Source organism: Corythoichthys intestinalis, chromosome 10 (genome assembly GCF_030265065.1).
Source record: "Corythoichthys intestinalis isolate RoL2023-P3 chromosome 10, ASM3026506v1, whole genome shotgun sequence".
Classification (NCBI taxonomy): Eukaryota; Metazoa; Chordata; class Actinopteri; order Syngnathiformes; family Syngnathidae; genus Corythoichthys; species Corythoichthys intestinalis.
Window position 1 is genome coordinate 30,787,939 of NC_080404.1, and position 27,129 is coordinate 30,815,067.

At 41.3% G+C, this 27,129-nt stretch overlaps 1 protein-coding gene across 3 annotated transcripts in view; it reads right to left on the reverse strand.

The window, feature by feature from the left end:
* Nucleotides 1-27,129, reverse strand: part of dachc (dachshund c) — a 69,702-nt gene continuing 42,573 nt past the window's right edge. For 2 of the 3 annotated variants that reach the window (XM_057848723.1, XM_057848721.1), the window contains 5 exons: nucleotides 17,411-17,586; nucleotides 12,122-12,272; nucleotides 5,224-5,355; nucleotides 4,988-5,059; nucleotides 1-348 (listed from right to left, as the gene is read on the reverse strand). In XM_057848723.1, the coding sequence (XP_057704706.1) occupies nucleotides 311-348; nucleotides 4,988-5,059; nucleotides 5,224-5,355; nucleotides 12,122-12,272; nucleotides 17,411-17,586 (569 nt within the window). In that variant the 3' untranslated portion in view covers nucleotides 1-310. The remainder of the gene's footprint in view (nucleotides 349-4,987; nucleotides 5,060-5,223; nucleotides 5,356-12,121; nucleotides 12,273-17,410; nucleotides 17,587-27,129) is intronic. The other variant, XM_057848722.1, reaches the window with a different exon arrangement.

Consider the following 27,129-nt stretch of genomic DNA (forward strand, 5'->3'; position numbering starts at 1 on the left):
TCAAACTGACCTACTGCATAACATACACCATACATGTACTGACTATACAACATGCTTTTTCTGGATTATAACAATAAAAAGCAATGACTATTTATGTACACAGCTGGGTTACAAGTTATAGTGACCACTCGCGCCCAGATAAATGACAACTATGCTCCTATTTAATTAGGATTTCGGTTGAAAGAAACGCAAACAGACACACCATAAAAACAAAGGAATTGTGGCTACTAATGCCAGGGTTTGGGTGATAAATGCAATAAATTAAAGGTAGAGAACAGTGGAAAAGTTCAAATGTGTCAGCCATCTTTCTTCAATACATCCCAGCCGTCTGCAGGAATACTCGGCCTTCTGAAAAATACACAAACACAAGATTCATTCAAGCGTTTTTATGGTGAATCTTCCAACTGATCATCAAATTTGATGCCCACAATGGACGACATACAGTAAGCAGAATAGCTTCATAGTGCCCATCTGTTGGGGACACCGCCTTTCTATAGGGGCTCATTTGGGACAATTCCTTGGTAGGAGAGAACCAGCCCTTGAATTGTCCAGTTCCAGGTCCTTTTCACTTTCAGACATGGTTGTCTGAGTTTGTTTTATACGTTATAGTACTATAGAAAAGCCCACCTAAATTCGTATTAAATGGTGAAACTGGTGAAGGGAACATATTTATTACACTTTAAATTTTTTTTTTTTAATTTGCTTCCGAAGAATTCTTGAAATAATAACTCCTCCATCTGTCCATGGTCCACTGGGCTAGGCTCCAGGAGCCTTGAGATTAGACCCTCATGAGGATAAATGGTAGCCTATGGAAGATGAATGAATGTTTAATATCTGCTTCTTCAACTGAGTTAGGGCAATTTTGCATCGCTGAATATAAAAAATGACATACAATTCTCTTCTTCAGGTTAGGTTTTTATGCAAAATTGATTTTTAAAATCAGATTTTTTTACTACATTATTTACAGTTTCGTGATTCATGTGTTATTTTTGCCATCTGAGAAGTCTTTCGAGAAAAAAAATATAACAGTTGATTAAACAAACATTAAAAACTTTGCTTAATATACATTGAACAATAAGCATTGATAAAAGTATTTTTACCTGTAAAGTGAATTATACATCCTCAATTTTCAAAATTCAGGGATTGACGTTCCACTTACGTATATGAACCTCTAAAATGCTTAGGATAGGGATGTCCCTCTCATAGTTAAACCCCATTTTAAAAAAAATCAAACATCTAGTCACAGTAAACTTGTCTATTATAAACTTAGAAAGGTTAGCCAGACTAAGAATAATACAATGTGATATCTGGGTTAAGAAATTTTAGATCTTTTTTAGATAAAAAAAATTAATACATTAAAAAAAATGTAGATTTTATTTAATGTTTTAAGAATAAATTTACACCACCGAAACGTTCGCTTCATGGTTTGCATTCTAAAGTTGTGTTTGGGTGCTCTTATATAAAAAAGACCCCATCATAAATATCGAGACTACAGTTTGAAAAAAAATTACCCCAGAGTTGCCCCATTCTCTTATCACCTCTGTCTTGTGGTTTATGGACGAGCTGCTGCTTGTAGCAGCTGTGTTTGGGCGAGAAGAGGGAAACACCTCGGTCGCCAGTCAATCACAGGTTACATTTACAAAAATGATCAAACACAGAAAGGATTTTTAATTCCTTAATGAAGAAAGCGCTTGTGTGATCACTTAGTATGCAATAAAGCATTCCAATGTCACACCAATAAAAACAGTTCATAAGTTTCAGTTAGCTGAAGGTTTTATCTTTCTTTTAGCCGTTTGATCCCCTTTTCTGCGCGATTACACTTCCTGGCACAAAGGAAGCACATCCTGCCCCTGCCGTCTGACAGACAATTCCCCTTTAAATGATTTATTACTGGGTGTTAATTATGCAAATGATGTCCAAACAAACTCATCACGAGAACAATTAAGACAGCCGTTAATTAGTGGCCAGTTCTCTTCTTGCTTCACTGGCATTCAATTAAAAAAGAGCATTGGAACAAGCTCACTGTCTGGTGTGGTGGACCTGGGGTCCGGTCCATTGGGTAGTGAGGCTGGGGGTGTATGGGCGGGCGAGTAGAGGTGGGCTACAGCCAGAAACACTGGCTGTCTTCTCTCTCTCTGTCTGTTTTACACGTTGCATTGTGTCGTTAATCCAATGGCCGTGTAGACAATGACGTGGGCCAAATAATAAATATATTAAACGTCGCGGTGCATTAAAAGAGAAGGCGCAGTCAAGCGCGCTGTGCTCAGTGGTGTTTCTCAGAAGTGCTCTGTCTCCCTGCGAGGAAAACATCACTTAACAGTTCTTTCAGCGAGGCATAGAGTGGGCAAAATGATCAATTACTACCTCTGGTCAAGGGTGTTGTAAAAAAGTTTTAGTTATTCGGTTGTGAGTTTCCTATCCGTGTAGTGTAATGCTAAACATTTTTTTATTTGATACCGTATTTTTCGGACTATAAGTCGCAGTTTTTTTTTTTCATAGTTTGGCTAGGGGTGTGACTTATACTCAGGAGCGACTTATGTGTGAAATTATTAACACATTATGATATCATTTCACATATTATTTTGGTGTTTTGGAGTGACACTGATGGTTTGGTAAACTTCTTAGCATGTTTCTTATGATATAGTTATCTGAATAACTCTTAAATGCTATGGCCACGTTCGCGTTCTGCCTTTGGCAATGTGTGTTCAATTGTATTATTGACTTTTTTATATTGAAATGCATGCTTTTAGTTTGAGGCACTTTCACACCCACGTGGGGGCGCACGCGCACTTGTTTACTTGAAGAAGAGCGCCCACACGCCAGAAGAAGACGGACAGCTACGCAGCTCTGAGTGAGTGGGCAAGTTAGCGAGAGAGAAACACGGCTGCGAACCTACGTTCATTGTTTATGCTTTTAAAATATCTCTACAAGGCAACGCCTGTGTGTATTATCTTTTCTGTTGTTGTTGTGTGTTTTCCAACTGCGATCGGACACTTAGAGCCAGTTGTGTGGTTGTTTGAACTAGGGCTGCAGCTATCGATTATTTTAGTAGCCGATTAATCGATGAACTAGTTAGTTCGAATAATCGACTAATCGGATAAGGAACATAAAAGATTGAAATACCTGAGCTGAGCCTCAAATGGTATTAAAAAAAAAAAAAGAATGAGGATCTATGTACAACAAAAGAACATTTAGCTAACTTAAATAGCAAACGGCCGCTATAATTAATGCTATAAAATGCTAACGTTTTTGTTTTTTTTGTTTTTTACAATGTTCTTAACAAATAGTTCAGACACATATTCCCACAAAAAACAGCTAAATATACCCTTAAACTACTTTACGAATGCATTAAAAAAACATTAGCGCAAACAAAAACTTAGCTTATGTTGGTCCTAACAAGGAGCAGCTGGATTCAGTCACGCGAAATGAGACAGACTAGAGGGCAGTGTATCCACTCAAATCAATAAAACTAAATACAAACACTTTCAAAACAAACCATTAGAATGCCACTTTAATTAAGCGAATGCTCGAAGCAGCAAGAATATTTTTTTCTAATCGAATACTCGAGTTAATCGATTAATCGTTGCAGCACTAGTTTGAACAATGTGCTAATGCTAGCGAATGCATGCTAACCGTTTGTGTCATTGCTGTAATAGCAACTAATTATCATTTATTTACGTTGATGCGAACCTGTTTGATATCGAGGACGAAATTCATTCAGCAAATTATATGAACGTCCAGCATCGTCAATTGGGAGTTTAGCTCGTTGTATGGCCAGGACCGAGCCGTAGCTTCCTGGTGAGGACAGTATATTCGCATTTTGTTGTTCATGCATCATGTAATATCATACTGTATACTTATTCAGCATGTTGTTCTCTATTGTATTTTTATATTAAATTGCCTTTCAAGATGACATATCTGTTCTATGTGTTGGATTTTATCAAGTAAATATCCCCCAAAAATGCGACTTATACTCCGGTGCGACTTATATATGTTTTTTTTTTCTCTTCATTGGGCATTTTACGGCTGGTGCGACTTATACTCAGGTGCGACTTGTAGTCCGAAAAATACGGTAGTTATTTTAGAAAAAAATAATGTTAAAATTCACAAAAGGCCACTTTTTTTCCCATTTGCTCCTAAATGACATAGGATCTGTTATGTTAACTCTTTAACCTATTTTTTGCCACCGTGAAATGCGTAGTGCGCACCAAAGAGTGTTAAATGTGTCCAAAATATCTAATTAAATCTATCAAAGACCCTTGAATTGAATCGAATGATGGCACACTATTACATTACAGACTGTTCTATTACGTGCAATATTGATTTACTTCCTTACTTTATAGCAGTCAGCTGGCAAAAAAAGCAGCAGACACGAGAGAGAGACAGAGAGAGAGAGAGAGAGAGAGAGAGAGAGAGAGAGAGAGAGAGAGAGAGAAGGAGAGAGAGAGTGTGTGTTTAGAGTATTGTTTTGATATTGTTCTGTCTCTACTGAGTCAATCAAATATGGTTCACAAAATGCTGAAAAACCATGAAGCATAAAGCAGATGTTCAGCCTGGATCAAGTTAAAGCGTCAGTTTCTATTGATGAGGTAATCATGCGATTAATTTCAATTAAGAGGTTATATTTCAACATTGCCAATGAAATATGTAACAAGTTCATAAGCAGACATCCAATTGTCTGTGTGTTATGTAAAAAAAAAAGTTGATCGCTCAAAGAAAAAAGATTCAGCAATTCGTATTGTAAAAGCAAAGAAAGACACATTTGTCGCTAAAGGTACTATACTGCAATGCGAGACATTCAAGTCTTACTAATATATGCCTGAATGAAGTGAGAGATGCCCCTGCCAATCTCTCTTTTTGTGTTACAAGCCGTGTCAAATGTTATTTTCCGTACATGCAGTTCTATACATCATATCACAATTGAGTTCAAGCTCACTAACAAGGTAACAAGCTGTTGTGAGTCACAAGATAGCTTTCTGTTTAGTACCTTGCATCGTTGTCTTCGCTTCCACCCTGTCGTCCTCCAGCTTGACGACGTCTGCGTCCTGGGTCACAGATTCTGTCAGGAGAGAGGCCGCTGATGATTGATGTGCTGTACTTTGTTCATTAATGAATAAAGGAAGTCAATTATAAGGCTAATGAACAGTTGAGGCTTTCACGAGTAAACGCTTGTTGACATTTAGGTTAAAATAAAAAAAAAAAAACTTTGTATTTAGGATGTACCCGAGAGTGAGCCAGCGGTGTGTTGCAGGAAGCTGTGTTCTGCCTGATCTCGAAGTTTCACCTCCTCCTCCAAGGCCTCCTGAAGTCTCCTCTTACTTCTCTTTTCCTTCTTCAATCGCTTCTGGATGAGAACTGAAAGAAAGAACAGGAGGAGGAAAAAGTGATTACAATGATGCCATCTATTAGTCTTGGCAAGTCTGCTGACTGACATCGTATCTTGAAGAGTCAGGTGAGATCATCATGCCTTAGGTCAGTTTTGTTGCAATCGCTCTTTGTAACAGGAGGTTCGCTTCGAACAGAGAGTGAGAGTTTGCTTTAAAGTTAAACACACTTTTAAAAAATAGTAATAATAACCAATAGAAAAATAACGGTTATAAAATAGTGATGCGGTCTTACTAAATCTATTTGCTTTTGGGGTTGTCTATCCTCCATTATTTACTTTTTGTCCTCAGGTCAATGCAATAAAAGTCTCGCTTTACCGTCTTGTGACATATCAGTTCCAAGGAACTATGTTGAAGTCAGTTCCATCCATCCATCCATCCATCCATCCATCCATTATCTTCCGCTTATTCCGGGGTCAGGTCGCGGGGGCAGCAGCTTCAGCAGGGAAGCCCAGACTTCCCTTTCCCCAGCCACTTCAGCCAGCTCCTCCGGCGGGATTCCAAGGCGTTCCCAGGCCAGCCGAGCGACATAGTCTCTCCAGCGTGTCCTGGGTCGACCCCGGGGCCTCCCGCCGGTGGAACATGCCCGGAACACCTCTCCAGGGAGGCGTCCAGGAGGCATCCGAACCAGATGCCCGAGCCACCTCAACTGGCTCCTCTCAACGCGGAGGAGTAGCGGCTCGACACCAAGCCCCTCCCGGATGACCGAGCTTCTCACCCGATCTCTAAGGGAGAGCCCGGACACCCTGCGGAGGAAACTCATTTCGGCCGCTTGTATCCGTGATCTTGTTCTTTCGGTCACGACCCACAGCTCGTGACCATAGGTGAGGGTAGGAACGTAGATCGACCGGTAAATCGAGAGCTTCGCCTTTCGGCTCAGCTCCTTCTTCACCACAACGGACCGGTGCAGAGTCCGCATCACTGCAGACGCTGCGCCGATCCGCCTATCAATCTCCCGCTCCCTCCTACCCTCACTCGTGAACAAGACCCCAAGATACTTGAACTCCTCCACTTGGGGCAGGATCTCATCCCCGACCCGGAGAGGGCATGCCACCCTTTTCCGGCTGAGGACCATGGTCTCGGATTTGGAGGTGCTGATCTTCATCCCAACCGCTTCACACTCAGCTGCAAACCGCCCCAGTGAGAGTTGGAGGTCACGGCTTGATGAAGCCAACAGCACCACATCGTCTGCAAAAAGCAGAGATGCAATGCTGAGGCCACCAAACCGGACACCCTCAACGCTTCGGCTGCGCCTAGAAATTCTGTCCATAAAAATTATGAACAGAATCGGTGACAAAGGGCAGCCTTGGCGGAGTCCAATCCTCACTGGGATCGAATTCGACTTACTGCCGGCAATGCAGACCAGACTCTGACACCGGTCGTACAGGGACCGAACAGCCCTTACCAAGGGGCTTGGTACCCCGTACTCCCGGAGCACCCTCCACAGGACTCCCCTAGGCACACGGTTGAACGCCTTCTCCAAATCCACAAAACACATGTAGACTGGTTGGGCGAACTCCCATGCACCCTCGAGGACCCTGCCGAGGGTGTAGAGGTGGTTCACTGTTCCACGGCCGGGACGAAAACCACACTGCTCCTCCTGAATCCGAGATTCGACTTCCCGACGGACCCTCTTCTCCAGCACCCCTGAATAGACTTTACCGGGGAGGCTGAGGAGTGTGATCCCTCTATAATTGGAAGACACCCTCCGGTCCCCCTTTTTAAAAAGGGGGACCACCACCCCGGTCTGCCAATCCAGAGGCACTGTCCCCGATGTCCACGCGTGTCAGCCATGACAGCCCTACAACATCCAGAGCCTTTAGGAACTCCGGGCGGATCTCATCTACCCCCGGGGCCTTGCCACCGAGGAGCTTACCAACCGCCTCAGTGACTTCAACCCCAGAGATTGAAGAGCCCACCTCAGAGTCCCCAGACTCTGCTTCCTCAAAGGAAGGCGTGTCGGTGGAATTGAGGAGGGCTTCGAAGTATTCTCCCCACCAACTCACGACGTCCCGAGTCGAGGTCAGCAGTACACCATCTTCACTATACACAGTGTTAATGGTGCACTGCTTTCCTCTCCTCAGACGCCGGATGGTGGACCAGAATTTCCTCGAAGCCGTCCGGAAGTCGTTTTCCATGGCCTCGCCGAACTCCTCCCATGTCCGAGTTTTTGCCTCGGCGACCGCCGAAGCCGCAGTCCGCTTGGCCAGCCGGTACCTGTCAGCTGCCTCCGGAGTCCCACAGGCCAAAAAGGCCCGATAGGCCTCCTTCTTCAGCTTGACGGCATCCCTTACCACTGGTGTCCACCAGCGGGTTCGGGGATTGCCGCCACGACAGGCACCAACCACCTTACGGCCACAGCTCCGATCGGCCGCCTCAACAATGGAGGTGCGGAACATGGTCCACTCGGACTCAATGTCCCCCACCTCCCCCGGGACAAGGGAGAAGTTCTGCCGGAGGTGGGTGTTGAAGCCCTTTCTGACAGGGGATTCTGCCAGACGTTCCCAGCAGACCCTCACAATACGTTTGGGCCTGCCAGGTCTGACCAGCATCTTCCCCCACCATCGGAGCCAACACACCACCAGGTGGTGATCAGTTGACAGCTCCGCCCCTCTCTTCACCCGAGTGTCCAAAACATGCGGCCGCAAGTCCCATGACACGATCACAAAGTCGATCATCGAACTGCGGCCTAGGATGTCCTGGTGCCAAGTGCACATATGGACACCCTTATGTTTGAACATGGTGTTTTTTATGGACAATCCGTGACGAGCACAGAAGTCCAATAACAGAACACCGCTCGGGTTCTGATCGGGGGGGGCCGTTCCTCCCAATCACGCCCCTCCAGGTCTCACTGTCATTGCCCACATGAGCGTTGAAGTCCCCCAGCAGAACGAGGGAGTCCCCAGAGAGGGCACTCTCCAGCACACCCTTCAAGGACTCCAAAAAGGGTGGGTACTCTGAACTGCTGTTTGGTGCATAAGCACAAACAACAGTCAGGACCCGTCCCCCCACCCGAAGGCGGAGGGAGGCTACCCTCTCGTCTACTGGGGTAAACCCCAGCGTACAGGCACCAAGCCTGGGGGCAATAAGTATGCCCACACCTGCTCGGCGCCTCTCACCGTGGGTAACTCCAGAGTGGAAGAGGGTCCAACCCCTCTCGAGAGGACTGGTATCAGAACCCAAACTGTGTGTGGAGGAGAGTCCAACTATATCTAGTTGGAACTTCTCTGCCTCACACACCAGCTCGGGCTCCTTCCCCGCCAGAGAGGTGACATTCCATGTCCAAAGAGTTAGCTTCTGTAGCCGGGGGTTGGACCGCCAAGGCCCCCGCCTTTGGCTGCCGCCCAAATTGCTACGCACCCGACCCCTTTGGCCCTTCCCACAGGTGGTGAGCCCATGGGAAGGCGGACCCACGTTGCCTTTTCGGGCTGTGCCCGGCCGGACCCCATGGGAAAAGGCCCGGCCACCAGACGCTCGCCTTCGAGCCCCACCCCCAGGCCTGGCTCCGGGGGGGGGGCCTGGTAACCCGCGTCCGGGCAAGGGAAACTTGGATCCTGTAATTTTCTCCATCATAAGGGGTCTTGTGAGCCATTCTTTGTCTGGCCCCTCACCTAGGACATGTTTGCCATGGGTAGGGATGGGAATTGATAGGATTTTTACGATTCCGATTCCATTATCGATATTGCTTAACGATTCGATTCTTTATCGATTCTCTTATCGATTCTAATTTGGGGAAAAAGAACAACAAACGTTTTGATTGGCATCGAGTTTGTTTAATCAGAACTCACAACCTTACAAACTCACAACAAGATCAAAAGAGGCCCAAAGCCTCAATGTTAACTGTGGCAATAAGTGGCAAATACACAAGAATGTGTAACATTTTACTGAAACATTTATCTAATAGAAATAAAAAAATATTGGTATATATTGGCAGATAGGTTGTTGTTCTGCGTTTGGCAATATGTGTTAAAGCAGGGGTCCCCAAACTTTTTCCTGTGAGGGCCACATAACTTTTCCCTTCTCTGATGAGGGGCCGGGGTCAGTTTGTAACAAAAAAAGTGTGATGATTGCAGAAGTGCATAAATGTAAAAAAATATTGTTTTTCAGAAAGCCACAATCAAATAACCCTTTCTGAATTCTTCACGGAATGAAAGTAAATAAAATAAAAATAATAATATAATAATAATAATTAATAATAAAAACACTATTAATTAAATAGATAATAACCAAATAACCCTCTCTGAATTCTTCAAGGAAAAAGGCCAGGAAATAACACGATTGAGAAAAAAAAAAAAAAATCAAAATGGCCGGACCAAATGTGGAGGCGGGCCGTATTTGGGCCGCGGGCCGCAGTTTGGGCACCCGAAGAAATGCCGCATCCAAGCGAGTGAGCGAGCGAAGTGAGAGAGGGAAACACTTCTACGAGCCTACGTTCTTTGTTAATGTTAATATCTACAGAGGCAACGCCTGCATGTATAATCTTTTGTGTTGTTGTTGTTGTGTTTCCACTCGCGATCGGACACTTAAATCCAGTTGTGTAGTGGTTTGAACGATGTGCTAATGCTAGCGAACGAATGCTAACCATACTGTTATTAGCAGCTAATCATCGCTGATTTACGTTGATGCAAACCTGTTTGTTATTGGGGACGAAATTGATTTGTTTCATTCCTATTTTTAGTTTCACTCTTCAAGTGATGGCTGAATAAAGTCAGCAAATTATACCAACGTCTTCTGTATCGTCATTTCGGAGTTTAGCTAGCTGTATAGCTGTCTCGGTGAGGACAGTGCAGTCTATTCCCTCCCTATGCAGTTATCTCCACCTTGCAATGACTGCAAGTCGCTTTGTTGTAATTTTTCCTCGTGAAGTGAAGACACACTTTCGAGCGTTTGAACCTACGTCCTGTCATTGTTATGTTTATGGCTGCAATGCTCGTGCTTACCCGTCGTAACCTTTCATTTTCACACTCTTTCCTGGTGAAGTGTAGTCCAACTTTGGAGCGAGTGGTTCTTGGCGCCATGCTAGTTTGATGCGTCTGGACAACAAGACACGTCACGACGCAATACGCGTCTTTAGGAATCGTTAAAGGGATTGTTAAGGCTTTTTCATTGTGATGTCGAGGCCTCGAAACACTCGGAACCGGTTCCGAATTGGAATCGGATTTCGATTCCCATCCCTAGCCATGGGTGACCCTGCCAGGGGCTTAAAGCCCCCAGACAACATAGCTCCTAGGATCATTGGGACACGCAAACCCCTCCACCACGATAAGGTGATGACTCAAGGAGAAGAAGTCAGTTGAGAAGCAATAATAATTAGACAAAAGGAGTGCTTTGTTGCCATTTTGTGGCATCTATGAACCTGGTTACACTTGTTGGCAAGAATTTCTTTTGGGTATAATTTATATTTAACACTCATTGGTTTTCATTGATGGAGACAGGCATCCACTTCATTTTGACTGTTATGAGCGTGCAGTAAGACTGAGTTGGTTGATTTTTATGTGTAGTGCATTTGAATTGAATCATTATTTATTTACATACTCATTTGATTTGGTTTTTTTCCCTGTGTTACGGTTAACTGTAAAATGTCTTCGTTATGTATTTCATAAATGTGTGATTATTTTAAAACAATGTCAAGCACTTTATGAATATTGTGAAATCTTATATCTCAATATAATGGACTAATAGGAGTGGGTTTCCATTGCAGATTGTCCATTGAATTGAAGCCCTTTTTCCATGTCATCCCCTCCCCAAAAAACAGCCATTTTTTGTAATAGACCATAAAAATGTTAAAAAATAGGTTTTTATATTACCATCAAGTATTGCGATGAGGATTATGAAAGCGTAGTGATTGCTGACCGGCATCAAACACAAGACAGAACTACCCAAAACATTGAAAGGAATGGTAAGTGTGCTTGCACAATTACCGTATTGGCCTGAATATGACAGTGTTTTTGCATTGAAATAAGACTGATAAAAGTGGGGGTCGTCTTACATTCGCGGTCTAGACATTATACCCATTCATGACGCTAGATGGCGCCAGATATCATTGAAGCGATGTTCTGTCATGATAGATCTCAGCTACTCTCCAGTTTAACCAGTTTGCATTATTTTATTGCAATGTTTTTCCATATTCAGATTTGTTTCAATACTACAGTTACAGTTAGACTTAACTTTGATGGTTAATGCAGTTATTGCAATTTTGTTGTTTTATCACAATAGATTGGTTTATTTACATTTCAAAAACCAGACGTCATTCATTTACGAATGTGATTGCACTTTAGTTTACATATTTCAATGTTCAGATATTAAGATTTGAATGAGGCAAAATAACATGCTTTTTCTCTCAAATATATTGTTATAATCATTTGTTTCAGATGTACTATAATTATTTTCTATATAAAATTAATTTGGTGTTCAAAAAGTCTTTTTTCAAACTTGAGTCTTGAAAAAGAGGGGGTCGTCTAATAATCAGGGCCGTCTTATATTCGGGCCAATACGGTAAATTAAGTGTTTTAAGTTTCAAATGAACACCATTATTCTGACAGATGTAGTTCATTAAATTGCAACTCCACTATTCCCAAGTCCGTTAAATCAATGTTTACTGTAATTGTAAATAAAAAACGACTTGCTTCATAAGGTTGAAATTATTCTATTAAAGAGCCATTAATGTAACAACAGGTTTGTGCAAGAGAAATACCAAGAGACATAAAAAGGCTTGAGGATGCTTGGTTGTTGTATACCTCTGTTTTTTTGCTCCATGCACAGCTGCCTCTCCAGCGTCTCACGCAGCTCTCGTTCCCTCACCAGCTCCATCTTCAGCTCGGTCCTCTCCAGGTGGTCCTGCTTCTCCTGCGCTCGGGCATTCTCTATGGCAACCCTCAGCAGACCCTGCTTGGAGACACACACAGGCACACATCAACAACAGGTTACACGCTGAACACTACCAATCAGGAGCCATGACAAACATTTGGCAGCAGCTGCTCAAAGGCCACTAAAAAGAATTTGCATCTGGACTTACAAGAGAAAAATAGTTCAAACCAATCTCCTTTACGTTGAGAGTTTTACTGGCGCTTAATTATTAAAGAAGTTTTTAGACTGTCCAGAGGGAGGTCTCAAATTCAGGCTCACTTTGGTTTTGTTAGTCTTCTTCTTGATGTGGACACAAACTAAAATTATCTTTCACTGCACTCCTCCATTAGTTGTGGATTGATCAGAATGGAATTTGGTAGTATTGGTAATTTAGTAGTCTTATTTTAGGGATGGAAATGCATCGATCTGCAAAACCTGATTTTTTTTTTATTTTCTTGTCTGAGAGCTGATTAGATAATTGTGGACTTAAACTTGCTACTGTTATCTGTGGACATACGTATCGATCCTCAGATCCCGATTTTTTATTTTTTGTTTCAACCTGGTTGATTTTATTTACTAATTGCGGACTTCGTGTTGTCTTTGGCTTCTGAGTTGGCCAGTGGAGGGCACTGAGCCCCTCAGGGAGCGAGCCAGGCAGGTGGTCATTGTTCATTTTGAACTTGATTTTGGATCCAAAAAGTTTATGAAATAAACTATTATTTAAGCACAAGAAAATAATACCAGAAGGATATCGACCCATCTTGGATATAGAGTGTTTCTAGCTAAGTCAATGGATCCCCTAACCCGCATCATGGTAGAATAGTTTAAGTTAGTAACATAAAATGTAGCATCGTAGCATTATGATAAGATAACAACTACATAAAAACCTGAGGAAGGAAGGAATCACCTTGGCAATAATATTCTGGAAGATGTTTTTTTTTTTTTTTTTTGTCGTACATCTATCTATATCTATACTTATATATAAATGGAACTTTGTGTGTGTGTGTTCGTTCCCTATGGACTCCAAAACGGCTGGGCAGATTTTAACGGAATTTAACACAGTTGTACTGTATGTGTCTGGGAGTGTTCTTCCATAGGTTTGATCTCTGTAGGCCTCCATTTAGTGTGGAAAATTAATTCAAAACTCCAAAAATTAGGATAGAAAATGCGACCTGATTGTGGAGGCGTCAGCACCAACTTTTGGGCAAAAGACGCATCTCTTGCGATTGCAATGTCGCAGTTGGGTGGGTTTAGTCTATAAGTTCTATTCATTTCAATTTCATTTAAAATATTTCAGTTATTTATATTTTGTTATTTTATTTATTTACTTTAAAATTATATTCATGTTGATGTTCCAATTTGCAAATATGTTGTGAAAGATAAAAAATAATCCTGTTTAATGGAAAAGGTTTTTTTTGTGTTTTTTTTTTACCCATACATCTCAAAATACCACATTTTAAAGCTATATTTGCAATACTGTGATACCGTGAATCCGCAGTATTGTTGCTTAAGGTTATCATACTGTCAAAATCTCATACCCGCACATACCTAGATTGAAGAAATGGTTTAAATGCCTACTTTAAAAAAATTAAATAGAGTCTAAATAAATCAAATTTAAAAATACACAAACACATCAAAATGGATTATATAATTTAGCTATACACACATTATATAGGACATAAACAAAAAACAAAACAAAATGTTAATGAAAACATAAGTTGTTAAAAATGTTTAAACAAAAAAACAAGACAACGGCTGAATGTATAAAATAACAAAAATTGAAATTATTCAAAATATTAAATCATTGAAATTATTCAAAATGTAAATATTTCAGTTCATGTTTACACAGTATATACACAGTACATAAAAAACAAAATAGGTTTAATTGTGCATGTTATTTGTTAAATATATATAATATTTATATAACTGTATTTTATGCTCATTCACAGACATTCACAAATGTATTAAGTAATTTTTCTGTTGAAGGGACTATACTGGATTTTTAGAGCTATTTTTAAAATACTTTTCTACTCCATGCATGCTCCACCAATGCCCTGAAGAGTACACAGAACCCTGATAAAGGGTCATAATAAACTGAGAATGCCCCAAAATCGCTTATTCTTACCTTCAATAAAGAGACTTACCAGTAGAGCCCTAAAGTGTTCGACCCAAAGTCTCTCTATTGAAGGTAAGAAAAAGGGCTTTGGACTGCTGTGGACATATTTTCACATATGTATGTGTCAAACATGAAGCTACAGGGGAAAGATCAGTTCCGACAAATGTCAACCAAATTGTTTGCTCATTCCCCCACTCAAGCCATGCCAAAATTAAAATAAAAACAAATAAATTAATAAAAGTGAAAATAAAATTGACTACGAATACAAAAATAAGAAATAACATTAAAAAAAAAAAAAAAGTATGGAAATGAATACACAAGTAAAAATAAAAATGAATACGATTACAAAAATAAGAAATAAGATTCAAAAATAAAAAAATAAATGCAAAAATGCATGTGGAAATAAATATATAAATTCATTTAAATTTCAAGATCAATTTGCTCCTATATTTATTTATTTCATTGTCAGCGTGAACATGCAGAAGGAAATGTTATTCAAATCTGGGGCTGTTTTTGTATTTATAGTCACTTTTATCTATTTATTCATTTTATTTTGGCAGCTTTGGTCCTCCATAGAAAGAAGCCATCCGAAACACAAAGAAATCCTGCAAATCACTCGACTATCTGCACAAAAAAATTCTGCTGTCGGTTCTCTGATTTTGAAAAATTTGACAATTCACTTCAGCTGGTGACCTGCCCCTTGTCACAAGACCCTAGAACAGCACCGGAGGAGCTGCAATTGGAACTGATCAATCTCTAGTCTGGCCCCTCATTCAAACTTTTAGAACCCAGTGTGACTCCTGAGTCAAAAAGTTTGCCCACCATGAAGTTGGCAAACTGGCAAAATGGTTTGCCCACGTGGACGTGCACAGGTATGTTTTTTGCCTACAACGCATATCCGCTAGGGTTGGGAATCTCTGGCATGAAGCCGATTCGATATGTATCTAGATACACAGGTTACCATTCAATTAAAAAACGATACATTTTTTAGGCCGAGCGATTCGATACGATTCGATACAGTTTAAAAACGATGCGGTTCGATACAGTTTAAAAACGATACGATAGTAAACATTTGTTGTGTGTGTTCGTACAGTATTTTAAAAATATAAAAAAGACCACATTTTTAATAGCAAAATGAAACAACAAAATTTCATACCAATGTTATGTTTTATTTTTTATGAGAGGAAAAAAAATAAGGCTTACTAAAGACCGTCATTTTGTTGGATGGGATTGATAATACAATAAAACTCCAGTGATAGACAAGAATAAAGTGCAGTAATTAATTACTGTATTTCCTGGTGTTTTGAATACAATAGGTAATTTAAGTGCAAACTTTCAACGTAAACATCTTACAAGCAAAAAATATTATATGCAGCAGCTCTTGAAAAAAAGAATTAAACCTGTTAGTGTTATCATAAATAAATAATAAATTATGCTTTACCACTGGTATAACTGGGAGAATAAAAACATGGCATTTTAGACAGACAGGTCTATAATCATTACTTTAACCTTATACACAGCAAAGTCATTCACTTATGCCTGACCTTCCACATTTTTTTATCCCTCATCACTGTCTATATCTCTTTTGAAGGGCAGATTTTTCTTGAGGAAGATCAACTGATTCACATGTTCATGTTTAAGTAGACTGCGTTTCGTGGAAACAATATCTACAGCAGATCGTGCTGCCCTTTCCACCATTGTAGTGGGTTATTTTTCAGGGTTAAAAACTCACGATCTCTGTACCGCTTCACACTAGCTCTGTCCCATGCGAACAGATCTGTCTGCCTTCATCACTTCAAAGTTGGACTTTTGTTTTCCTGGGTGCGTTGAAAATCAATCGCTGCACGTCGCTGGCGTGGTGCGCAAATTGTCCATTGTTTTAGCACGTTGCTTCGTTGCCACTACTAGTTTCGTTTTAGGCTGTGAAGAAAACGCTACGGAGCGTGCGTTACAGTGGTTTTGTTAGCTCTGGAGTTGTTATGACACGCCCGTGATGATCAGTTAATGACGGCGACTACTAGCGGTTCTGCCGAAATGAATGGGAAGTTGAGGCAACCACGATGGAGGTCACAATCTAAGTGCACTGTGTGGTCAATGACATAAGCGCAGCACATGAGGTAAAAGCTTAATTATTATCATATTAAGCAATGGATTGAACTAGGCATTAGAAGCCGATTCTTGTGCTCGCGATAGCTGAATTCTATCTCTACTATCGGTTCATTGAAATTTAATGGCTAATTACTGTCGAATGGTAAGTTTACTATCGATACAGCTGTATCTCTCACCTGTAAAACCGGATATCCGGTCGTATCATTTTATCGTTCTCAAGCTTAATATCTGCATCTCCGTGGCAGCACTGTTACATCAAGCCTCCGCCTGGTCTCCGTTTGGCAAAAACACCTTTCTAACCCACATTAGACTTGCTACTAACGGTTTACGTTTCTGGTGCTGATTTGGTTGGGCCAAACGTCCGTTGCTTTATGTTCATGCTCGTACAAGCACGCACGAGCTGCAGTTATGCTTTAGGCCGGAGGTGGCAGTCACGTATAAAAAAATGTTCCTTTGTGTCGTTTTTTTTTTCAGTTTATTTATGTTGACATTTATCCTTTTTTGTGGATATCTGAAATGCACTTGGTGCATAGTCTTCTTTTATCCAGGCAGGTAGGCATTACTGCATTGTTTTACTTAAAAAAAAAAAAAAAAAAAATCAATAAAAATATTTTCAAATTTCATAGCGTCAGAGTATACTTCCTATAAGTGCATGTAAATGTGTTGCTTTGCTGCACTGGGGTCAGATCGGGTGAAAAACCAAGTTGTTGTTTTTTTTACCCCCAGATTGAAAACCAATCCGGTGGTGACTCTTCCATAACAAAGAAATTCAACATGTGAGAAGCAGGTCACTGCACGCCCATCGCAATTTAACCGTATCCTAAATGTCTGCTTTCTCTGTTATCTACCATTTAGGAGACTCTCAAAAGAGCGTCTCGTCATCGCCCTTCTATTCATCTTTGAGTATAATAGTGGCAATGATAATAATGGCAACAAAGCCCCGCCAGAGCCTCACCTGGATGTTGGTGAGCAGGGTCTCTATGGAGGACAAGCCTTCCGGGAAGATGAAGGGAGCGTGGTGGAGACCTGCTGGGAGCTTCTGTCCCGCGGGGTACGGCGCCTTCTCGCAGCCATCCCTGCTCGGCAGGGGGTGCTGGTACACTTGTCTATCACCGGCCAGCGGGTTGGATTCTGCGAGACATTTAGGTGTACATTTCTCAGGAACTAATATGGAGACACTTTAACTCCCTTTGAAAAGAACAAATCAACAAAAGACGTGATCTCTGTGTGGTGTGACAAGACCTGCTAAAGTGTGGATAACTTCTCTTTAGGGCTGTCAAAATTATCGCGTTAACGTTCGGTAATTAATTTTATTTAATTAATCACGTTCAAATATTTGACGCAATTAACGCACATGCCCCACTCAAACAGATTAAAATGACAGCAGTGTCATGTCCTTTTGTTACATGTGTTTTTTGGTGTTTTGTTGCCCTCTGCTGGCGCTTGGGTGCAACTGATTTTATGGGTTTCAGCACCATGAGCATTGTGTAATTGACATCAACAATGGCGAGCTACTAGTTTATTTTTTGATTGAAAATTTTACAAATTTTATTAAAACGAAAACATTAAGAGGGGTTTTAATATAAAATTTCTATAATAATTTGTACTAAGATTTATCTTTTAAGAACTATAAGTCTTTCTATCCATGGATCGCTTTAACAGAATGTTAATGTTAATGCCATCTTGTTGATTTATTGTTATAATAAACAAATACAGTACTTACGTACAGTATGTTGAATGTATATATCCGTCTTGTGTCTTATCTTTCCATTCCAACAATAATTTACGGAAAAATATGGCATATTTTATAAATGGTTTGAGTTGCAATTAATTACGATTCATTAATTTTTAAGCTGTGATTAACTCGATTAAAAAAAATTTTATCGTTTGACAGCCCTACTTCTCTTTTGTTCCACACAAGTCCAAAAAAGCACATTCATATGTTTGTTCACCTCCTTCCAATTTATATGTTGCCAGAAATTAAATTCAACAATCTCTCTCCAACTTCAACAGCGAAAAGAGAGAAAGGCCCTCCAAAATAAATCACAAAGACATTTTCTCATTCTGCCCATAAAGCATTTTTAGTGCGACATGCCGCATTTTGGCAGCTGCTTTGTAAAGTACTTTTGAATTAAAGTCTTGTTCTTGTGACCAACACGAGCAGACGGCACTCGCCACACCGTTGAACAAATTCATCCAGATGCTATTTTGGTTCTCTGCAACACATTTGAATAATTTACAGCTTTGTAATTTGTTGAGTGAATTTCTTGTAAACACATAAAGCCACATATTAAATGGGTGTTTACACTAATGTTTGTCCCGGTTTAAGATTTCTGTTTATTATGACATGGCACTGTGCCGATTGATAATGCATCACAGCTTGACGTGGCCCATAAAAAGCAGCAAAAAAGAAGAAGCTGCATTATGGATGGCCATCTGTTTGTAAATATGAGATGAACGTGTGTGCCTGGTGCAAGGCATTGATGAGATGTAACAAAGCACAAATATTTTGTTACTGTACTTAACTCATTCACTGCCAGCCATTGTGCAAGCATAGAAACCCATACTGCCTGCTGTTTTGGGGCATTTTAAGTGATCATTTCGAGACACACAAAATATTATGTTATGTTATATGACTGTAAACACCGAAACTACCAAAAGAAGGAATAGACCCACTTCTTTTCCCCTACAAATAGACCCGCATCTTTTCCCAAGAAAACAATTTTTCTTTAGTTATGATCAATACACACTGAATTTTACAAACTTTAATTTTGTCGAACCTTATTTGGTTGTAATGTATTTATTAAAAACAAGTTAGTTGACCAACCTAAACTTCTAGGTTCACAATCATATTTTTTATCCTTAAGGCTTAAGTAGTCACCAACCACCGGTTTACAGACCACCATTTGGTACCGGCCCGCAAGAGAAATAAATAATTATTTCAGTTTCAACCCTGGTGTACACAAGGCACCATCGATGCTCAAGTATGGAGATCCGGTGCCAACGGCGCGCTCCACCTCAGGGTTGTCAGATCAGAAAGACAGTCTGCAGCCCAATCACACTGTGAATATATCCCCCCAGTTTGGCGGGAATCCGCCCAATCTGTCAACACTGATACACACTCGCAGCGCATGTACTCTTCACACTACAAATACGGCGGTACTCTCTGAGTTTGGTTCAGAAGCTTGGTGTGTGATAAACACCCCTCCGGGAGCCATCAGCACACTGTGCGGATGGTGCAACGCCAACGGTGCCTCGTGTGCACCGGGCATGAAGGCCTTTGCAGACGAGCGATAGCTGTGTACAGCGTGCCGCTTATTCATTGTGTATGTGGGAAGAGATGTTTCATAAATGCGCTTTCTTGAGTTTTTCCAAGCTTTGGGACACTCGAAAAGTGGCTTGACAAAACTAGTGTAGCCATTTTCAATGCTGTTATAGACAAGTTTCCTGAGCGAAATATGGGCAGCACTATCTTGAAAAAAAGTCTGCTCTGAACTTCCGGTTTAGAAAGAACAACATGAATTGCGGTTGAAGTAAGCAGTGTGTTGACAAAGTTAAAATGCAAAATTAAACCAGAGAAACCCCACGGAATCTCCAAAAATGGATTCAGCACGACGTAGATGAGACTCCGAGATGTTCTGTGCTGTGCGTGAACTCTTATCACTTCATTGATCATTCATAACAAAATTATAACAACCTGTCAGCCTGTGTTGACGTGAGGTGTAGATTGGTACACCAGCCACTTAAGTGACCAAAATGAGGTAACATTACAAATAAAAAATGACGTGCGTTTACCGTTCCGCGGTAGTATAATGTTTGGGGACCACTGTGATATACAACATACAACATATGATGCACAATGAAATTAATTAATTAAAAAAAAAAAAAAAAACATTAAGTAATTACCTAATTTCTTAACGTTGTTTCAGTTGTAGGATCTGTTGTCATTGTTGGCACATATATAAGATAATCACACCAATTTTGCCCCTGATCAAACACCAGACTTGAGTAATATAAGATTAAACTGTGGTTTGAGTCATGTTGAGAGTGATTTTGTCTCAATAAAAGTAAAATATTGTGACATAAAAATCTTACAGGTAACAAGAAAACTACAACCTTCACTTTAATTTGATTGATTTGAATAAACCTGTATTTTTACATGTGTAGTGGTCTTTAAAGCAGTAATGTGAAGTAAGGTTGGCCAACCATGTTTTTGAATAATATCAATGGCTAAACAGTTATAAGCATATTTTCGCTTTTTTTTTTTTTTTTTTTTTAACGCAACCCTTCCAGGTTCTTTGTTTAATCCATAGCAACGCCCTTGACAACGAAAATGGTTTTCTTCAGCAATCTTCGGAAATTACGTCACACCGGGAAGTGCGAGGGAAGTCCGCCATAGAACAGTATTGTTTGTTGCATTGCTTCTCGGTAAGATGCCACGGCAGTGTGTGGCGATGTTTTGTTCTCACTCAAACGAAAAGTTGTATGAGTAGCCAAGGGATAGCAGGGCACGTAAATGGACATCTTTCGTTCGCACGAAGCGAATTAATTTCACGCCATCATCGAGTAGTGTTCTCTGCTGCAAACACTTCGAAGATGCCTGCTTCCTTAACCGGTCTGCTTATGATCAAGGATTTGCCAAAAAGTAAGTGTGATTTTTGGATAGATGACTGATGACTTTGTCAAAGCAGAGCTGCCAACTGTTGTGGAATGTACAGTAGACGTTAGCCGAAAGCCAACTCGTGGCAATAGTCGTGGCATAGTTGTTGTTGTGTTCGCTAGTGTTAAGTCCCAAAGACGGCTCGCGAAGGGCGTAACATAAAACGAGCCACACAATTTCACAAGTGGCACAAAATTTACACAACAATCAAACTCACAATGAATATGTACAAAATGTAGATCAAGCGCGGCTTCAGGGTAAGCCCAGGCCAAAACAACAAACAAAAGGAATCTACACTTGAACCCCACCCGCTAACTAAACCCTGATCATGAAAAAGAATGAAGAAAAGACAGCCACTAGCCTAGCTTCTTATGCTTAAAAAAACCAGGAGAAAACGGATTGAACAGAAATGGCGACTTACCCCTTCTTGCTTCAGTGCTCTTATTTACAGTGGTGAACAAAAACAATCCAATAACGAATAAACACAAAAGACCTCACCGAAAAAGCGGGAGTGTATCAGACTAGCGATCAAATGCAAACGAGCGTGAATGGCGGACAAACAGCTGGCGGGGAGGACGGCGGCAGAATGCTGTCAAATGTGAGCGTTGACAGCTCAAGTCCCGCAGTGAATCATGGGAAATGTAGTCTCGGGACAACACTGAAGTGGTGCTTTGTAATCTGTTCGGTTGTGTGAAAAAACTACATTTCCTCACGCCATTAGACGCCACTTCCTGCCGATAGCCCCAGGAAGTAGTAGTAGCTGGTAGTACGAGGCGAGGCGGAGATGAGCGAGAAGCAAAACTTCGCGGTCGAATGGGGCGGCAGTCCGCTATTATTTTGTTTTCTTATTGTTGCCACAATAAAGTGGAGAAAGCCATCAACGACTCATCTCCTTCTTTCCCCCCAATGTTTTTATATTATTATTTTATATGCACGAGAGCGGCAGGATCTGCCAAAATGAACATGCAGTCTGATTTTTTTTTTTTAAACAATGTCATCAGATAGACAAAAACATAAAATTATGTGCAAATGCCTGCATCTTCAAATCATGAAAATAATAACAGCCTATATCTTACCAATCTTGTAATCTCGATGGGTCTTGCCTCCATTCCATGTCAGGTAGTCTAGGCACATTGTTTGCATCCTGATTAGCGTCTGGCTAATACATGTTAGGTCCAACATAAAATTCCAAGCTCCTCTTCTTCCTCCAACTCTTCAAAAACTTTGATCTATTCCCTTGTGCACGATCTATTGCTTATATCGCTGTTTGAATCATTGTTTGAAGGGCTTTGCATGGCGGCCGTATGGAACGCTGCCATCGCTGTTCTCAGTGTGACGTATCACTTCCGGGTTCGTCCCCTTTCAGGCTCGAACTTCGGAAACGCGATTATTTTGTCAAATATACAACATATAAATTATTTTTTCATGCTTCATTTGTTGGACAATGTTTAATTACTTTAATTGTGACCCTATTTGGCATGTTATGAAATTACTTCACACGCTTTAGTTAAAAAGAATATCATTAATTATTCTACTTTGACAAGTCTTTTGTTTTTTAAAAGATATGCAGTTCTACTTAAGTACAGACTGTGAGTACGTTGAGAGCCTCTGTTGCATGGCGATGGAAATAAAGATGTGCCATTTTTCAAAATCCATGTCAGACATTTTTTTTTTGCTTGAGGAATGTCCGTAGAGGGTTAGTGTAGTTTAAATGTGCACTTTGATACAGTATTCCTGACACTTTTTTTCTCTCTTTTCTATCTATGACAAATGATAGTGTTTTCTTCACTTAGCTGACCGCAGCATCTTTCAATTCCCCCCAAAAAACCTCCGCCTCGGCCTCACATCTTGGCAACTGTCACATTCAAGGTGTTTCACAGATGAGAGGCATTGCCCCCCTAACTTACCCTTCCACACACACCCACACGCACACACACGCCTTCGTCTATTACTTTCTAGCTAAGAGCATTGCTCTGCAGAGAAAGGTAATTAGCAGGTGCTGGCGAGCTCAGTGGAGGGCATCCAACGACACTCTTGTGGCTCACACAGGCCCCCACACACACACAATCACCCCTACATATACTAATATACACGTACACACACACCTACTGATAGTCCGCTGAAGTGCACAGTCAGCAGCGTGGGCTCCCCAGGCTCTTTGGATGTGACTGATCCTTTATTGAGTTACTGTTTTACGCCTACTTTACCTCACTCTTTCACACGCACGCACGCACACACGTCAGTCATAAACACACATGCACACACATCAGCTGGCCCGTTTGATCATTTACCCATCTTCCTAACCAAGGTCACTGTCTGTTTCCCCCCCACCCCTCTCCTTCCCTTAAACTTCATCGCTCTTTTTCCTCCGCTCTTATTTCTCTCCTGGCCGTCCCCGGGGGGCATCGAGCATCACCACGTGAAGACTGCCAGTCAGCGGAAGAGAGAGGGAAGGATACAGGGAGGGATGGAGAAGTGGTGCGTAGAAGAGGTGGGGGTGTGGAACAGAGACGGAATAAAATTCTGCTGATGTTTGGTTAATGGGAGTGAGGTGTCAGGGATGGCCTCTGATCTTTTGCTGCATGGATACGTTGTTCAAAGAGCGCACGAAACAGCACACACAGCCAAATTTGATTCTCACACACACACACACACGTACACAATGTACGCAGATTTAAGCACAACAGATTGACAGAATGACAGCGCCGACGTGCCCTTTGAAAACTTTGCTCCCCCCGATCTGCGGAAGAAGCATGCAATCCGGCAAATGTACGCAGGCTTTATTTGCATGCGGGAAAATCAATTCAAAGTCAATTGCATAAATGTGGCGTCCACCCGAAAGAGGCCCTTGCGCGCCCACAGTCATTGCCTTTGTCAATATGTTCACAGCGACCTGACAGCCGCCCCCCGCTTAAAAAAAAAACTTACCTGAGGACGCCTTTGCGATTTGGGAGATTTGATTTATGGAATAATGCGATTCGGCATTAGAATACATTTGCACAGGCGCTCCCCTCTTTATTTTTTTGCTGACTGTTTGTCCTTGAGCAGTCCTCATTAAGCTAATGCAAAGCTCCCGGACAGAGAGAAGCAAACAAACTGACGTTGCAGCGCCGCGCCAACGCTGAGGCCCTAACGACAGGGAGGCGGGTCGTTATGTAGATGAGGAACGGGAGCGCCGCCCGGCTCGTTAGGCCGCGGCCCCCCAACCGCCCCTGCCAAATAGCTGGCTAATGCCACACTGCTGGACAGATTTGACTCACCTTCGCTCTAGCTAGGGGAGCGAAACGATATCATCAGTTTCTTTACATGAAAGGATTATGTTGCTCGAACTACCTTACACATATGCACACTTCCATTGTTGAGAGAAATGATTCAAAGATGGAACTTGTCATTTTAAAGGGATCCGCTGATAGAAAGACTTGTAGTCCTTAAAAGATAGACGTTATTATGAGTTAAAATCATTTTTATACAATTTGTAAAATTAGCTGAACTCCTAGGGTGTCATTGTTGTCACAGGCGGTTTTTCCTATGGGCAATGTGGGCGACCGCCCAGGGTGCAATCTATATGGGGGCGCACAAGCGCCCTCGACGAGAAGTAAATACAACAACAGCACAAAATAATTCGCTAGTTTCTAGACTAATACCGCTCATGTCTATGTCACGTTGGTCGGGTGAGCACCAGGCCGCCCCTTACTGTTATGACAATTGCTGTGTAAAATCATGGCTCAAGGAAGGTGGGAAGGGGCAGGGGTAACGTGACAGGTGAGGGAACAGTTGCTTGTAACTGCAGAGGGAGTGAGCATGTCGAGACTCAATTAATGTCAGCGGTACAGCAAGGAGAGGAGCAGAGCTCCGTATCCTGAACAGCTTTTCACAGGCCACCTCGTTATTTATGTGACTACTTTAAGAAATGGTGATTTTTTTTCCAAGAAAGTCCATTAATGGGTCTATCATATTCCTCGTTCAATACTCTACAGGAAAAATATAACATATATGCATCTAAAATAATCCTAAACGATTTTATTAGCAATTTTAATACTCCTTTTAACAAGGTTACTTGGGTATGTGGTATGCCGCTGCGTACGTTCCCATAGCAACCAGTCCTGTTACGTCACAAGTGCTGCATATTCTGAGAACGAGAATAGGCGTACATCAAAAAGTAAATCCGAACTTTAAGATTTTTTTTGGTTGAATTTGAATCATATTTCACATCACTTAATATGATACAAAATAATAAATGCAAGTCTAGTATAAAAAAAAGCTCATGCAAAATTGTTTAGTACTTAAATAAAAATAATAACTCAAGAGGAAATTAATTATTTACTATTTTTTTGTATGTCTAATGATGTAAATATGTTGAGATGGTTATATTCTATGTGAACTAGTTGTTTGTATTATTTGTTATTTGTATGTTTTGTAGTGTTCAATTAAAAAAAATAAAATAAAATTAAAAAAAAGAGAATCGGCGTAAGCGTAAGGTGCGCATTTCGAGCAGAGGGGGCCACCCCACCTGTTTGAGGATTAATCTGTGCGTCAATGAACGAATGTAAGTATTTCCTCTTCATGCCATAAAGTTCTTATGATAAGTTAGAGCCGTTATCAGCGCGACCGTTTCGTGTTTTTCCTCTTACGTCGGCTGGTTGATCCCACTCGTTCTCGCTGCGTCGAGGAGAGCGTTCTTTGCAATATATTCGCATTGCAGGGTAGGTGTTACTTTAGCATCTTAAAATGATGTACATCCATATGAGTGTAAAGTGTTTAGTTTTCGCCAGTTTTATGGCCAAGATGACCGCACGCAGCGCACACTCGAACCCGTCGCCCCCACCTTCGTGTTCATTTTACTGCACAAATAAGTATATGTGTCACGTGACTCAGAGTGAGTGGGCGGCGATCGGGCCCTTTTTTAATTGGTAAAATGAAAAGTTATCTGGAAATAAAAAAAAGAAAGAAAAAAAGTAGAAGAGGAGAAAAGGAAGCAAGATAGCGGTGAGTGTACTATGTTACTGTAGTTTTATGTGCTAATGTAGTCGAAGCACTGCAGACTAGTAGTAGTAGACCAATTAACTGCCTTAACTTGTTGTAACGAGCTTGTTAGCGTTTGCTAACAGCATTGCAGCATGCTAGCGTTTCTTCATGCATAAAGATGTTACCTAGAACATTAAATCAGTGTTTAGAATCACCATACACACTGATCAGCCAGACTGATAAGATGTTACATGATTCACTTCTGTGCCAGAATGTTATCCTTATTAAGTAAAAGCAATATAACTTACCAGGCTAGACAGTAGAATACGGCATGTGTAAAGGTATGTGTACTAAGCACAATAATAATAATAATAATAATCTGAAGTACATTTTGTTTATTAAGGCGTGTGTGTAAATAATTAAGGATAGTGTGAAGTGAATGAATAATGCAATTGGGGGGGGGGGGGGCTTTGAGTGTCCAAAAAAGCGCTCTATGAGAGCGAGGCTTTATTAGACTTTTATTAAATATGCTATTGCTACAAGTCCAACTGTCCCCCTTACTTGCACATGCTCAAAGGGCCCCATGTTGCCTGTTGCCAAGGGCCTCCGGGGACCCTTGCTACGCCTCTGGGTGGGGGATAGACTATTTTAATAAAATAACGTAAGCGGGGCGCGCTGATGGGGTGGTTCGCCCAGGGCGCGAAAGTAGCCAGGACCGCCACTGATTGTTGTTGACATCGCAGGGCGGTGATGTCACATGGTTACGCTGCCGCGCGTCCAGAGTATGACTTTAGTGACATAAACATGTCATGTGTTCAACACTTACAATTAGAATCCCAGAGGAACATTAATGAGCATGACAGCGCTGTTGATATTTCACAAAACGAGCAGCAAAAGCAAAATGAACAGGAAAGACAGAATGAGACGAGACAAGAGTAGGGGGAAAAAACGGTGTTCTGCTAAAATGTGCTACACCGGCGAAACGTCAACAAGAGGTGAATCTGACACAGAAAGTACTACCGTGCGCTTTCAGCTTGTTTTGTTTAGAT